We start from the raw sequence: 17346 nt of genomic DNA, 5'->3' as shown, positions 1-17346 counted from the left end.
TCAGCAGTTTGTCGGCTGTAACTGTCTCTTATGTTATCATATGCCTTTGGTCAGTTCCCAGAATTCTGAAACATATTGATTTTGTTCATTTTGTCCAGTTTCATAGTTGTCTTCTGTCCATGTCTACCCTTGACTGTAGCCAGAAGTCCTGACCTTGTTTTCTTTTTTTTGCCTTTGTTCTGTTTCTCTTCTGAAAATAAAATTTTACATCAAAATGAATTAAATTTGGCAAATTCTCTACTTTATCATAATGTATACACGGTTCTTGCTCCCAGTGCCCCTCTTGCTGTGCCATTTCAGGAAACTCTGTATTTCTGTAGTCATTCTGCTAGCACTGAAGTCCCTGTGCTGGTGTGTCGGTTCTGAGATTGGGTACACGGGTGTCGTGTTAAAAATTCCTGGTAATTTTCATATAACGTATAATTATTGCAGACAGTTCTCATATCACTGTAATTTCCTTTTTATGTCTCCCTGCTCATTTGGTTTCACATTAATGATGTATCTTTATTTCCAAAAATCTGTCTGTATTTGTACAACACAAAGATCTAAATGACTCCGTGAAAATGAGGAGCAGGGCAGCCTCGGATCGATTCCCTGATCCTAAAGCAGTGCTGTCAGCTGAGGAGTCTCTGAACTGCAGTTCCCTCCCCCATGCCTTATCCTGGGGGGCCACGGTGGGGATCAGGGGGCAGGGCACCAAGGGCAGGAGTGCTGGGTCCCAATTTACTCTATATGAGAAATTAAAATCAGCCCGACCAATAGGGACCAGGACGGCTTCCTCCTCATCCGTCAAACGCTGATCTGAGAAACTCCAGTATAAACCCTTAAGCCTCTGCATCACCTGCCCTACTTCTGTCCTGGTCAGCCTAACTGCCAAAAGGAAACATGGTGATTATTTTTGAGTAAATGATCAGAGATTCCTTTCTTTGTTGTAGCACCTTGACTTTGTTTATTCCTTTTGATGCTGAAGACCATCAGAATCTCAAATCTCTGCCTCTAGGCTGAGACTCAGTAGAATCCCACGTGTTTGGAGCATAGTTGTTTGATAGTTGATACTCATTCAATTGGAAATTCCGAGTCATTGCTCTGCAGCCTTAATTAATATCGGTTGTGATTTGGGATCGTGTTTAGCGAGATAATATAGAAGTGACTACATATTCTCCCACTTTAATTAGAGACCTACTATGCATTAATCAAAATGGTAAGTTTATTTTAAATTGAAATTAATTGAAGAAACATAGAGAAAGATACGTGTGCACCGAAAAATATATAAAGCACATTAGGGATGTTTATAGCCCTAAGACTTCATAACAAAGACCCCAAATGACAGTGGCTGAAACCAGATATGCTTTTCTGTCCTGCATTCACAGTTCACGCTGCTGAGCTGTGTTGGAGCCCAAGGTCGTCCGAGGACTCAGGTTCTTTCCACCATGGTGCTTACTCATCAGCTTCATGGTTGAGTTGACTCCTTAGCTGTGTCGCCATCCCAGCTCATGGAAAGTGGAAAGATCCAAAACCCAGGGCAAGTGACTTGCCTTACTTCAGTATGACCCAGAAATTGTCCTTCGCATTGACCTGATGGGTTGCATGTCCACCTCTGGCTGCACGGAAGTCTGACCAGTATGATCTTGATCTGAACATACACTGACCCAGTGAGCAGACTGTTGTATGTCCATTCTCCAATACAAAAACTACCATACTTCCTGTAGAATTTATATAGTACAGCACGGTAAAAGAAGGAAAGAAATTCCACCATTAATTTCAATTTTTCATATATTTATAGTCATACGTTTTTTTGTTTTTCTTCCTAGTATTTTTATTGCATATTTTTATTTTTAAATTTTTTATCTTTTTATATCTTTATTGCAGTATAATTGTTTTACAGTGTTGTGCTATTTTCTGCTGTACAATAAAGTGAATCAGCTATATGTATACATATATCCCCATATCCCCTCCAACACTCCCTATCCCACCCCTCTAGGTTGTCACAAAACATCAAGCTGACCTCCCTGTGCTATGTGGCTGCTTCCCACTAGCTATCCATTTTACATTTGGTAGTGTAAATATGTCCATGTCACTCTCTCACTTCATCCCAGCTGACCCTTCCCCCCCTGCCCCCTGTGTCCTCAAGTCCATTCTCTATGTTGGTGTCTTTATTCCTGCCCTGCCACTAGGTTCATCAGTACTATTTTTTTTTTTAGATTCCATATATATGTGTTAGCATACAGTATTTGCAGTATTTGTTTTCTCTTTCTGACTTACTTCACTCTGTATGACAGACTCTAGGTCCATCCACCTCATTACAAATAATTTAATTTCGTTAATGTTTATGGCTGAGTAATATTCCATTGTATATACATGCCACATCTTTATCCATTCATCTGTCAATGGACATTTATATTATTTCCATGTCCTGGCTATTGTAAATAGTGCTGCAATGAACATTGTGGTATGTGTATTTTTGAATTATGGTTTTCTCAGGGTATATGCCCAGGAGGGGGATTGCTGGGTCATATGGTAGTTCTATTTTTAGTTTCTTAAGGAACCTCCATACTGTTCTCCACAGTGGTGGTATCAATTTACATTCCCACCAGTAGTGCAGAAAAGGTTCCCTTTTCTCCACACCCTCTCTGGCATTTATTGTTTGTAGATTTTTTAATGATGGCTATTCTGACTGGTGTGAAGTGATACCTCATTGTGGTTTTGATTTGCATTTCTCTAACGATTAGTGATGTTGAGCATCTTTTCATATGTTTGTCGGCAATCTGTATATGTTCTTTGGAGAAATGTCTGTTTAGGTCTTCTGCCCATTTTTGGATTGGGTTGTTTGGTTTTTTGATATTGAGCTGCATGAGCCGCTTGTATATGTTGGAGATTAATCCTTTGTCAGTTGCTTCGTTTGCAAATATTTTCTCCCATTCTGAGGGTTGTCTTTTCATCTTGTGTATGGTTTCCTTTGCTGTGCAAAAGATTTTAAGTTTCATTAGGTCCCATTTGTTTATTTTTTATTTTATTTACATTACTCTAGGAATTGGGTCAAAAAGGATCTTGCAATGATTTATGTCACAGAGTGTTCTGTTTATGTTTTCCTCTTAGAGTTTTATAGTGTCAGGCCTTACAGTTAGGTCTTTAATCCATTTTGAGTTTATTTTTGTGTATGGTGTTAGGAAGTGTTCTAATTTCATTCCTTTACAGGTAGCATTTTTCCCAGTACAACTTATTGAAGAGGCTATCTTTTCACCACTGTATATTCTTGCCTCCTTTATCAAAAATAAAGTGACAGTATGTGCATGGGTTTATCTCTGGACTTTTTATCCTGTTCCATTGATCTATATTTCTGTTTTTGTGCCAGTACCATACTGTCTTGATTACTGTAGCTTTGTAGTATAGTTTGAAGTCTGGTAGCCTGATTCCTCCAGCTCCATTTTTCTTTCTCAAGATTGCTTTTGCTATTTGGGGTCTTTTGTATTTCCAAACAAATTGTAAATTTTTTTGTTATAGTTCTGTAAAAAATGCCATTGGTAATTTGATAGGGATTGCATTGAATCTGTAGATTGTTTTGGGTATTATAGTCACTTCCAGCATGCTGATTCTTTCAATCCAAGAACACGGTATATCTCTCCATCTGTTTGTATCATCTTTAATTTCTTTCATCAGTGTCATAGTTTTCTTCACAGAGGTCTTTTGCCTCTTAGGTAGGTTTATTCCTAGGTAGTTTATTCTTTCTCTTGCAGTAGGAAATGGGAGTGTTTCCTTAATTTCTCTTTCTGATTTTTCGTTGTTAGTGTATAGGACTGCAAGAGATTCCTATACACTGTGCATTAATTTTGTATCCTGCTACTTTGCCAAATTCATTGGTTACCTCTAGTAGTTTTCTGGTGACACCTTTAGGACTTTCTATGTATAGTATCATGTCATATTAAAACAGTGACAGTTTTACTTCTCCTTTTCCAATTTGGATTCCTTTTATCTCTTTTTCTTCTATGATTGCATGGCTAAAACTTCTAATACTATGTTGAATAATAGTTGTGGGAGTGGGCACCCTTGTCTTTTTCCTGATCTTAGAAGAAATCCTTACAGTTTTTCATCACTGAGAATGATGTCAGCTGTAGGTTTGTCATATGTTTTATTATGTTGAGGTAGGTCCTCTCTTTGCCCGCTTTCTGGAGAGATTTTATAATAAACAGGTATTGAATTTTGTCAAAAGCTTTTTCTGCATCTGTTGAGATTACCATATGGTTTTTATCCTTCAGTCTGTTAATATGGTGTATCACATTGATTGTATAATGAAAAATCCTTGCATTCCTGGGATAAACCACTCTTGATCATGGTGTGTGATCCTTTTAATGGGCTGTTGTATTCTGTTTGCTAGCATTTTGTTGATGATTTTTGCATCTGTGTTCATTAGTGATATCAGCCTGTAGTTTTCTTTTTTGTGACATCTTTGTCTGGTTTTGGTATCACGGTGCTGGTGGCCTTGTAGAATGAGTTTGGGAGTGTTCCTCCCTCTGCTATATTTTGGAAGAGTTTGAGAAGGATAGGTTAGCTCTTCTCTAAATGTTTGATAAAATTCACTTGAGAAGCCATCTGGCCCTGGGGTTCTGCTTGTTGGAAGATTTTTAATCACAGTTTCAATTTCAGTGCTTGTGATTGGTCTGTTCCTATTTTCTATTTCTTCCTGGTTCAATTATGGAAGGTTGTACTTTTCTAAGAATTTGTCCATTTCTCCCAGGTTGTCCATTTTACTGGCATATAGATGCTTTTAGTCGCTAATGATCCTTTGTATTTCTGTGCTGTCAGTGTTACTTCTCCTTTTTAATTTCTAATTCAGATGAGTTGAGTCTTCTCCCTTTTTTTCTTGATGAATCTGGCTAATGGTTTATCAATTTTATTTATCTTCTCAAAGAACCAGGTTTTAGTTTTATTGATCTTTATATCACTTCCTTCATTTCTTTTTCATTTCTTTCTGATCTGATCATTATGATGATTTTCCTTCTGCTAACTTTGGGGTTATTTTGTTCTTCTTTCTCTAATTGCTTTAGGTGTAAGGTTAGGTTGTTTATTTGAGATGTTTCTTGTTTCTTGAGGTAGGATTGTATTGCTATAAACTTCCCTCTTAGAACAGCTTTTGCTGCATCCCATAGGTTTCAGATCTTCATATTTTCATTGTGATTTGTTTCTAGATATTTTTTGATTTCCTCTCTGATTTCTTCAGTGATCTCTTAGTTATTTAGTAGAGTATTTTTTAGCCTCCATGTGTTTGTATTTTTTGCAGTTTTTTTTTTCCTGTAATTGATATCTAATCTCATAGCGTTGTGGTTGGAAAAGGTGCTTCATACAATTTCAATTTTCTTAAACTTACCGAGACTTGATTTGTGACCCAAGATGTGATCTATCCTGGAAAATGTTCTGTGTGCACTTGAGACGAAAGTGTATTCTTTTGGTATGGATGGTATGTTCTATAAATATCAGTTAAGGCCATCTGGTCTAATGTGTTATTTAAAGCTCGTGTTTCCTTATTTATTTTCTGTTTGGATGATCTGTCCATTCGTGTAAGTAGGGTGTTAAAGTCCTCCACTATCATTGTGCTAGTGTCAATTTCCCCTTTTATGGCTGTTAGCATTTGCCTTATGTATTGAGGTGCCCTTATGTTGGGTGCATAAATATTTACAATTGTTATATCTTTTTCTTGGATTGATCCCTTGATCATTATGTAGTGTCTTTCATTGCATCTTGTAATCGTCTTTATTTTAAGGTCTATTTTGTCTGATAGGAGTATTGCTATTCCAGCTTTCTTTTGATTTCCATTTGCATGGAGTATCTTTTTCCATGCCCTCACTTTCAGTCTGTATGTGGCCCTAGATGTGAAGTGGGTCTCTTGTAGACAGCATATATATGGGTCTTGTTTTTGTATCCATTCAGCCAGTCTGTGTCTTTTGGTTGAGGCATTTAATCCTTTTATATTTAAGGTAATTATTAATATGTATGTTCCTATTACCATTTTCTTAATTGTTTTGGGTTTGTTTTTGTAAGTCTTTTCCTTCTCTTGTGTTTCATGCCTAGACAATTTCCTTCAACATTTGTTGTAAAGCTGGTACTGTGGTGCTGAATTCTCTTAACTTTTGCTTATCTGCAAAGCTTTTGATTTCTCCGTCGAATCTGAATGAGATCCTTGTTCGGTAGAGTAATCCTTGTTGTAGGTTTTTCCCTTTCATCACTTTAAATATATCTCCCTTCTGGCCTATAGAGCTTCTGTTGAAACCTCAGGTGTTTATCTAATCGAGATTCCCTTGTATGTTATTTGTTGCTTTTCCCTTGCTGCTTTTAATATTTTTTCTTTGTGATTAATTTTTGTTAGTTTGATTAGTATGTGTCTCTGCGTGTTTCTCCTTGGGTTTATCCCGTTTGGGACTCTCTGTGCTTCCTGGACCTGATTGACTATTTCCTTTCCCATGTTGTCTTCCCAGTTTTTTAACATATATGTGCAATTTTCCTATAATGCATTGCCATTTTACCATTCCTATATCATTACCTTTTCCACATACAATTAATTGACTCTAGAAACCCTCATTTTAATGGCTAACACACACAGATGCACCCTCAGTTATATAAGTATTATATTATTCTACTGTGCAAGCTGCTTCTAGATTTTTTTCATATTCTAATTAAGTTGTTATATGCATTTATATTTTCTGTGTTTCCTAAGGTAATTTCCTAGGTGAGGAATTACTGCCAAATTGGTTTTCAGAAAGGTATGTCCCTATTTCATTCCCAACAGTAGTATATGAAATGACCTCTTTAACTGAGAGAATATCTAGCTTTTGGGGTATTTTTTGGATCTGATAATTCTTGTTCTTATTCACACTGGAGATGGGGGAAAAGCATTTTTCTCTGTAATACACACCGGCATACACGACAAATGCCTGCCTGGCTAGAAAATAGTTTTAAGATTGCTTATTGCTGCTTAAGTTTGTAATTTATTGGTATGTTTATTACCTATGAACATTTTTTTGGGGGAAAGTCTCTATATGTTATTTACCCCTTTTCCTCTCTTGAATTTTTGTTTATTTTTATGCTAATATATATGAGTTCTTTATAATAAGTACATCAAATGTTACCCATTGTGTTTGTTGCAGTTTTTTTTTAATGTTAATTTGCTGTATTTTGACACACTTATTAGAAGCTTGTCAGAATGGTCATCATCAAAAATCTAGAAACAATAAATGCTGGAAAGGGTGTGGAGAAAAGGGAACACTCTTGCACTGCTGGTGGGAATATGAATTGGTACAGCCACTATGGAGAACAGTATGTTGGTTCCTTAAAAAACTACAAATAGAACTACCATATGACCCAGCAATCCCACTACTGGGCATATACCCTGAGAAAACCATAAGTCAAAAAGAGTCATGTACCAAAATGTTCATTGCAGCTCTATTTACAATAGCCAGGAGATGGAAACAACCTAAGTGTCCATCATCAGATGAATGGATAAAGAAGATGTGACACATATATACAATGGAATATTACTCAGCCATAAAAAGAAACGAAATCGAGCTATTTGTAATGAGGTGGATACACCTAGAGTCTGTCATACAGAGTGAAGTAAATCAAGAGAAAGACAAATACCATATGCTAACACATATATATGGAATTTAAGAAAAAAAAAATGTCATGAAGAACCTAGGGGTAAGACAGGAATGAAGACACAGACCTACTAGAGAATGGACTTGAGGATATGGGGAGGGGGAAGGGTAAGCTGTGACAAAGCAAGAGAGAGGCATGGACATATATACCCTACCAAACATAAGGTAGATAGCTAGTGGGAGGCAGCCGCATAGCACAGGGAGATCAGCTCAGTGCTCTGTGACCTCCTAGAGGGGTGGGATAGGGAGGGTGGGAGGGAGGGAGATGCAAGAGGGAAGAGATATGGGAACATATATATATAGGTATAACTGATTCACTTTGTTATAAAGCAGAAAGTAACACACCATTGTAAAGCAATTATACTCCAATAAAGATGTAAAGAAAAAAAAGGAAGCTTGTACTTTTGCATTGTCAAGTACATCAAACTTTTCCTTTGCAGTTTCTTCCATTGCTCTTATGCTTAGAATGTTTCCATCCTCTGGTCACCTATGTATTTAAAATACTAATGTCTCATCTGCACTGTCTTATCTTGTTCCAGTGACCTGTCTTGTAATTCCTTAGCATACTGTCTCACTTTAATTATTTAAGAAAATATTAATATTTTCTGGGGTGAATCTTCTTTCACTTCTCTTCTTGTGTGACCTTCTTCTGCCTCTTAATTTTTCTTATGGGGAATGATAAGCTTAAAACTTTGATCAATATTATACTAAATCCTTCTTATAATTTGTATTATACTTTTACATACTTATAATAATACAATTGTAAATTATAAGTCTTGATAGCATACTTTATATCAACATAATATTAAATTATATTACAAACTAAATGATAGTTACAAATTACAGTGCTATTTATTATGTATTATATACTGTACTATTTATTATTTATGTATTACATACTGTATTAAAATACGATTTTATTTATATTGTATACAAAATTTATTTTATATTTATGCTTATATTTTAAACTTACAAATTAATATTTACATTACAATAATTTTTATACTAGAATAATTTCCCATTTAAAACATGTTCATTCTTTTCCCTTTTTCTGACACATCTTTCCATTGATTCAAGATTTCATTTATGTCCATTAGTGAATCTTTCTTTCCATAGACTTTCACATTTTTTATGATGGTCATTCTGATCTATTTTGCTCTTTTGGATTATTTCTTAAAGGTTCTCTCCTACATATTTTGTAACTCGTCTTCCTAGTATATGGAAAGGCTACTCATATTTTGTTAGTTGTGTAGTTGGCCACCTAAATAAAGTCTTATCCATTTCCAAAGTACTTCTTTGGGTTTCGTGAGGTCCCTCTATGGGAAATTAGCTGCTTTTCAGTAATGGTGTATCTGTCTCCTTGCTCATCTCACATCTCATTCAAGCCCTGCGCCTGGGGCCATGGCTCACCCTTGGGTCTTGTCTCCCCAGCATGGAGGAGTGTGGGGCCATGTGCACGAGACTTGCCATCATGGTCCATGACAGCTTCCAGTGCCTGGGTTCCCCACAGCACATCAAAAAAGGTGCATTGCCATCGTTTCACTTAAATGTTTCCTGTGAATTAGTAGCTGGATGCGGTTATAACCAGAGGTCCAGGCACCTCAGGGGCACAGAAGGGGAGCTGGAGGCTGAGAGGGGAGGGGCATGTTTGTGTGTGAAACACCATCACCAGGGGTGCCCACCATCAGCTCTGCAGAGCCTGGCTTCCCCCACCACCCCACCAAGGTCTTACTGTCTTCTGCCCATGAAGACACATGCTGTCATTGTGGTGACACTGGGAGGATTGGGAATACCATTGCACAGTCAAGGTGAAACAAGGACCAAAAATATCCTCATTGATACAAAATACCACATAGAAAGATTGTTCTGACATATTCCTCACCCAGAGCGGGCCAGCAGCCAGTGCTGCACCTGGAGAAAGGTCCCTATTGATTCAAGAGGGTGAAAGATGGTCCTTGTGGTTGCTTCTTAGTTCAACTAACGGACTAGAGACTTAGCATGCTTTAATCGCTTAGATTTCTTCCTGGTTAATTGTCTTTTTTTTCCATTTACCTTTTGGAATCATAATGATTTTGTTATCAAGTTGTATGAGTGCTTTTGTGTCCCCGTATAACTATTTTTTTTAATTCAGTGTTGCCTAAGCTATTTTCAGAGTTTACAAGGCATACCATATATTACTGTGCTTTGCTTTTATTGCACTTCACAGATACTGTATTTTTTACAAGTTGAAGGTTTGTGGCCACCCTGCATTGAGCAAGTCTGTTGGCACCATTTTTCTAATAACATTTGCTCATATTCTGTCTCTGTGTCACATTTTGGTAATTCTTGTAATATTTCAAACCCTCCACCAGCAAAAAGATTATGACTCACTGAAGGCTCAGATGACAGTTTGCATGTTTTAGCAACAAAGTATTGTTTTAAATTAAGCTATGTACATTTTTTAGACATAATGTTATTGCACACTTATTAGAAGACAGTATAGTATAAACATAACTTAATGTGCACCAGGAAACCAAAAATATTGTGTCTCTCCCTTAATTGCGATATTTGCTGTATTGTGGTGGTCTGGAATGGAACCTGCAGTATCTCCAAGGTATGCCTCTAATTTCTTTTAAATTTGTTGTTTAATCTGTTCCTTTTGATGTAGAGTAATTTATTCATATATGTTGATACATCTTTTCATTTTCAGTTATTCAATGTTTTTAAAGTAAGAATTCTCAAGTAGAGATTTGTTAAATTCATATATATATTAAGTTGAAATATTTTTATTTTATGGAGAAAATACCATGAATGTTTGGATGGAGATGCCGCGTTGGGGAGTGGACGATAATTTTCCAGCAGCTGAGAGCCGGGCGCTGCTGGTTGGTCATGCTCACTGTCACTTCACGTCAATCCTTTGTCAGATAAACCTGCTGGAAACTGTTCTCAACATGGGCTCTGCTCACCTTTAATGAGGGTCATCAAAAGAAAAATAATATTTCACGCTCCCTCGCCTTTATGAATGCTCACATAAAGTTTTATAGCCCTTGCCTGATTGTTGGGTGATGTATGTCTGAGTTTAGCTACTTGCCTTTCAAGAGGTTTGCCAACGACGTCTCTGGAAGGGGCGGGGGAGGGGAGGCTATGGGGAGGTGCATCCTCTTGCTGCTCTGGTCTGTGTGCTCATCGCTCTCGCCTGCCTCTGAGTTTTAGGTCTGATCATGTGTAATAAGGGTGAGGATGGAATGTTAGTAAATATGAACCGTAGAATTCTTTCTTTCCCCCTAGGATACATTTTTTTTTCAGTTGTACATATACATGTATCCATTCCTTCTCAAATTCTTTTCCCACCGAGGTTGTTACATAACATTGAACAGAGCTCCCTGTGCTCTACAGTAGGTCCCTGCTGGTTATCCAATTTGAACAGAGCAGTGTGTACCATAGAATTCTGTTAACAGATGGCTTGTGGGTTAGTCACTGGAACCTTGAACTTAATACATTTAAAAATAGTTTGTAAAGTTGGTATTTTCCTATGACAAACTGACTACATGTATTTCCATAATACTGAGATGGAGAACACAGGATTGATCATTTTTATGGAACGCTGGACTCCTAAACCTGGGGGTCATCAATGTAGTGCTCACTTCCATCCCTGGGGTGTGGGGGGCTACAGGAGGCTCCTCCCTCCACCCAGTCCCTGCCCTTCTGCCAGCATCCCCGAACATCCCTGAGGCCCGCAGTCCCTGCGCTCGCTTGCCCTGAGGGCGGTGAAGCAGCCGGCACCAGCTTCCTGGCTTCCAGCCTTGTTGCCCTGACTACGTGAGCAGGCTTGTTACTAGGGCAGAAGGAGGTTTCTTGCCCGGTGTCTGCTGTGACCTTGGGTGATAAGTCCAGAGGTACGATTTGGACAGTTTTGTGGAGGCCCCGCTGGGTTCCTACAGGAGGACCCCTGGCGGATGAAGGCCTGGTCTGGCTGCCCCTGGATGGAGCCTGTCACATGGTGTCTGGGTCTCAGTCTCCCCAGCTGTGGGATGGTTGTCGTGAGGACCACACACACGTGAGAGAACTTAGAAGAGGGCCCTGCTCCGGTCATGCTGGGGTGCCTGCTGCTGTTACTGCCACAGGCAGTATGACCCGAGTGACCCATCCTGCTGTGCCCCCAGAGAGAGTCAGGATATAGGGGATTAGAGAGAGCTTCTGTGATGGGTTTTGTGAGAGACAATGAAAGTCAGGATGAAGCCATGGAAATGAATATTCCTGAGCCCTGAGTCCAGACATTGTGATGCTGAGCATGTCAGCAAAGGCAGCAGCGGAGGAGAGTCCAGGGTGATCCTGTGATCTGGGGACAGAGGGAATGTGAAGAGTGAGGAGAGAATGAAGGAGAGAGAGTGGCGGTGGGGAGGCTCTGAGGAGAGAACTCAGGAGGAACCCTGAGGTTGGGCTCAGACCTGAGTTAGGGGTTTCCCTGTGGAGACATGGAGGTGGCTGGGCTGGGTCCTGCCTGGTTCAGGAGACATGGTCTGAAGCGGGAGCTGAGGGCGGGAGCTGCAGAAACCCTGTAGAGGGGCGATGCCGGGGTGTGTCCTTGGGAACCCCCTAACCACAAGGGCAGGTGCAGGAGAGCCCACAGAGAGAGACAGAAGAGCGGGGAGCCGGGAGGTAGTGAAGGTTTAGCCCCTGTTCAGCTTCCGGATCCCAGTGCTAGTATGGACCCATCATCAGCCACTAGAAACTCTCAGGAAAATCCCAGAAAATGAAGTGCTGATGGCAGCCAGGGGCCCCGCTGGAATAACAGTTCACTGTGTAACCCAAAGTGGGGTCTGGCTGCTTGCCGCTCAAAAGCCAACAAAGAGGCAAGGCTGGTGGAAAGGAAAGTTTGCTTTATTTCAGAGGCCAGCATCCTGGGGAGGGGGAGGGTGGGCTCCTGTCCAAAGGCTGACTCCCCACCAGTGACAACCAGTGGGCAAGAGCTTTTATAGACAGAGGGAGGGGGCTATGTGCAGAAACAGCACAGTCAGCTCTGACAGTCACCTTGAAATTGGTCATTGGTGGCCTGACAAGCATCTTCTTGATTGTTTTAAGGACAGTTAATCTTCAGTTCCAGGGTTGGTTGGTTCTCATTTCTTTGAGGCCAGTTCTCGGAATTGTGGCAGCTTATGTCATGGCTACAGTCTGGTCATCACGTAGTTCACTTCTTCCAACTGCTGGGGGTTTTAGTAGCTACAGGACATGGCTCAGAATATTATGTGTAGCCCTTGAGGAGCAACTAAAGGTCCTTGACTTTGCCTAATGACTAAACTATTATTGTTTAGCCTTGTTGGACTGTTTTCCTTGGTTTCTGCATTTTCTCACTTCTCTGATTAAACTTTTTGGTTAAAGTTTTTCCCCAGACAAAAGGCAGGTAGAGGACACGGTGGGAAAGGACCGTAGGGTCCTGCTCCATTTCAACTGGGCACAGAATCCATCTTCCAGGTGGGGCGGGAGGGGAAAAGGATGCAGGGATGGGAAAAACCAAGAGCCGCAGAAGTAGAAAGGGAGGAAGAGCATGTGGGCGGGGTGTAAGTGAGGTAAACAGATAGAAAAAGAGACACAGAAGGAGAGCACAGGCCCTGCCCTCCCTGCCCCATCCGCTGGGACGGCACAGCCCCAGAGATGGTGCAGGGGAGAGAGGTGCCTCCCAGATCTCAGAGCTGCCATGTCACCTCCAGCCTGCAGGCAAGACCAGGTCCAGGCCATCCCAGGCTGCACTCCCTCTTTTTGGGTGCTTTTCATCCACTCTCGACTCTCAGTGCCCTGATTCTTTTCCTTCTACCTTTGCTCGTTTGAATTCCTTTCCTGGGCCCGAAGGGCAACCCGCTCATCCTCCCCCATCAGAGAATGTTCCTCCAAAGGACGCGAGCCCCTTCCCCTACTCCTTTCTGAGCATCACAGCCCAGCATCCTGCTGCCCACCCAGACCACCCCCTCTCTCCAGGCTCCGTTAACTGCATTTGTAGGAAATGTGAGGTGTGTAAGGCCACCCTATCAGGAGATGATTGGACTGAGGAGTTTGTCAGAGCTCCCAAGAGGAGGGGCCATGCGTGAGCCCTGTGAGGAGGGAGCAGTTGGTCCTATGGAGTGTCTCCCATTGGGTGCCCATCACCCGGGGAGCAAGGCTCACAGCACCTGTGCTGTCACAGGCCGAATAGGTATGCATCACAGGAGAAGTACCAACCGTGGCATCTGGCGGCAGGGAGGTTTGGTTGGAGGATGTAGGGAAGTCTCTGAGTAAATCTGGTTAGGAGGGCACTGAATTCTTGCTCGGCTCTCCGGGCTGGCAGGGGAGGGACAGTGAACGGGAGGAACTGGGAACAGGCCTGAAGAGGGGCCAGCTCCGCACATAGGGCACTTCATCCCACAAGCCGATCCCCTGAGCCCTGGGTGACCTCATTTTGCAGAAGTTTCAGGGTCTGAGTGAGAAAAGCATCTTCCTCTCCTTCCAACCTCAGTCTGGTCCCAGCTCAGATGTAAGAAATGACATCCAGGAGCCTGCGGGCCTGGAGGGCACTGGGAAGTTGACAGGTAGGGGTCACCGGGATGCCCCCCACATCCTCTGAATACCTCTCCCTTGCCTCGTTGTCCCACACTTGCAACCTCTCTCAGACACCTCCCAGCCGTGACTGCATCCCCACCAAGCTGCCAGCACTGTCCTCTTTCTTTGTGGGGGGGACCCCATGGCCTCTCCAAGGCTCAGCACTTCCCTTCCTTGTTTTCTCCTCATGGGGACAACCTGTCCTCTTCTTTGGCAGGTAACTGCATCCTCCCTGACAGGAGGTCTGTCTGTGCCAATCCTGCCTGGTTCCAATTAGACCCTACGCTCCTGGAGAGCACAGCCTCTATCCTTTGTCCACCCCAGGATGGCTCTGTGCTCAGTCATCCTTACTGTTTCAGGGATGGAGCCTGGGGTCAGCAGCAGCTGGCCCTGGACCCCTGGGCCCAGGGAACCCAGGAGAACTATTCCAAAGAGGATGCACAGGGTCCTGAAGTGTTTAGGCTTTGATCCCCCAGGAGGGCTAATGTTGCCAGACTCTAAATTCACTCCTTTCCTAATTGGCCGTCCTATTTTTTTTCCCTCAACTTCAAGACTGTCTTCTTTTAACTTCTTAAGGTGTCTTAAGTGACAGTTGTAAATAATTAAACACTGTGTTTAACCGTAGAGTTGGCATTCTAATATATTTTTAAATGTTCTTTGTGTTCATAAACAAAGAACCAGCCAAGTTCAAATTTGATAATCATGGAGTCATACTTTATCATTTCAGGAAAGAAGCCAATGCTAGATTTCAGTTCCTGGGAGTTACTAAGGGACTTTTCCTGGCTGTAGCTCAGGGCTGCGTCCTGCTCATCCCAGCTTCAGACAGCGACCCATCCCGATTTGTCTAAAAGTGGGAACTGGTTGGCCAGAAGGACAGACAGGGTCTAGAGTAGGGAATTTCCAAGGCACGGTCTCTCTGGGGAGAGTGGCATTTTCTCCCCCTCCACGCCCCCTATCTCCCCCCACCCTGAGCCCTCCGGCCTCTGCGTCAACCTTGTGATGTGCGATGTGGTCCCTGCCCTGTTCCACTGCAGGCCTCTTGCCACTGTGAGCTCCTCTCAGACCCTCCTCAGCTGCGTTCTCACTCCGTCCTTCTCTGCACTCGGCCGCATCCCCCCATGATGACGTCTTCCTTCCTCCGGGAGGACCTGCCCTCCCCTAAGCCTCCCCCGCCCCAGCCTCCACTGCCTGTGCTCAGTGGCCCTGGAGCCTGGATGCCGTCTGCAGCTTTCCTTTCCCCATTTCCAGTCGGAACAGGAGAGTTGCCTGTGCCCCTTGGTGACCCCCTTCAGGCTCAAGAAATTTGGGAACGCGTCCCTCCCCCTTTTGCCCCGGCTAAGGAAGTTGTCTGTTCTGAAATTTGTAGAGCACAGCCATAACCTGCAGTCCCAGACCCCCTCTCCTCGGTGATCGGGCCCCTTCCCAGGAGTCCCTCCTGTTTTCCATTCTCACTTCCACAGCCTATGGAACAGCCCTTCTCTTATGAGTCCTAGGTCTCACCCTTTATCTGGTAGCCATTGGTTACATGTTCTTTTCCCTCCTGGAGTAAGTACTGTGTGTAGATTATCTAGCATGAGAAGACGTTCCAGACGCCAGTCCTGAGTGTTCTACACGTATCAGGTAGCTTATTCCTCATGACCACCAATCCAGTAGCCATCGTTATGACCCCTTTTTACAGGCACAGAAAATAAGACTGGAAAGGTTGAGTGTCATTCCCAGGGTCACTGGTTAGTAAGTGGAAAGGTTGGATTTGAACCCAAGCACTCTGGCTCTGCTTTATTCTGTGACATGTATCATCATGATCATCCCTATGTAACAAGTAAGGGGAGTGAAGCCATCATGGGGCTGGGACTCACCTGTGGACAATCTGACTCCTGAGCCCCCAGGATGGTCACCTCACACCCAGCCTGCTTTCCGCTGGGGTGCATCCTGGGGCTGTGCAGACGTGTATGGATGCAGACCCTGCCCGGCCTACAACCACAACTGGGCCAATTGCTCTCCCCTGCTGATCTTCCTCTTGGCGGTGTTTCTGTGTGTTCTCATTTTCACTAAGTTTCTGACACCTACTCACTTAACATGTTCCTAAGCTGAGAGATGCCTCAGTGGGGTCTCACAAAATATTTATTTATCATTCTTCACTACCTTTGTCCCTATTTTTGAGGGAGCAGTTTGCTTCTTTAACAAGTGTATTTCTTTTACTCCTCAGAAAGGAGGTAGCTCTCCTCAGCATGTGGACACCTGGCTGACCCACGGAATTCGTCATCACGTTTGCCTTCATGACACCACGTTGCGTGAATATGGTCAGCGTTGCCCTAAGGGTTTCTGATCTGCGTGCTCTCCTCCTGCTGGGCATTTTGGGTGGATGCCTCTGGTCTTGGGCATTCAGCTCATGAGTGACATCATCCAGCGCTGTCACTTTACCAAAGCGGGCACCATGCTGTCATTTTCTTGTATTTTCCCTCAAGAACAAAGAGACTGCTGCTCACCCACAGTGAAGATGGGGAACGGAAGTGATGAGAGATTTCTCCCTGGATTCAGACTCACATCGTGATTCCTGTTCATTTATGCACATTTGCTGAGGGCCTGTCTCAGGAGCCCAACGCAGGTGTGGTCCCCCGAGTCAGTAAGTCTGGTGTCAGATGGACATGCATACACAGAAACGTAAACACAACACGCTGTGGTGATTTGGTGAACAAAACGCTGTGTGATGCAATAGTCATCAAATGTTTTGGGGTGTCTGTGTAGTCACAGGGTGTTGAGCTGGAGAGATGAATAAGGCATGAACCCTAAAGAACAAATCAGAAATTATACAAGAAACTGTAAGTGCTGAACCCAGTAGGGATTAGGAGGAGACAACACTAGCCCAGTGTTTTAGGTGATGGATTGGTGGGGTGGCTTCGTGGAAGAGGAGGCATTTCAATCAAGTGTATTCATGGGAGGTGACTCAACTATGCATATGTTTCTGGTGCTGGGAGAGACCTGGAGGTAAACAGCACAAATCGAGTTTGACAAGAGCTGGACTGTCACACAGGCCCAGGGTGAATAGCGGGGCATCCACTTGAAGACAGTCTTTTGGGTTAAACCAAGGAAGACTTAAATGCTGGGGTGAAACATTAGGGAACAAAGGGAAGGAATGAGAAACAAGAGCAGGAAT

The 17346-nt window shown here is 42.7% G+C and overlaps 1 protein-coding gene across 1 annotated transcript in view; it reads left to right on the top strand.

The window, feature by feature from the left end:
• ABCA13 (ATP binding cassette subfamily A member 13) overlaps positions 1-17346 on the top strand; it is a 259148-nt gene that overhangs the window by 226570 nt on the left and 15232 nt on the right. The window contains 1 exon segment of the mRNA XM_007472367.1: positions 9075-9164. Coding sequence (XP_007472429.1) covers positions 9075-9164 — 90 coding nt within the window.

This window comes from Lipotes vexillifer, unplaced genomic scaffold, assembly GCF_000442215.2.
Source record: "Lipotes vexillifer unplaced genomic scaffold, Lipotes_vexillifer_v1.1 scaffold1344, whole genome shotgun sequence".
Classification (NCBI taxonomy): domain Eukaryota; kingdom Metazoa; phylum Chordata; class Mammalia; order Artiodactyla; family Lipotidae; genus Lipotes; species Lipotes vexillifer.
This window is presented reverse-complemented; position numbering and strand designations above follow the sequence as displayed.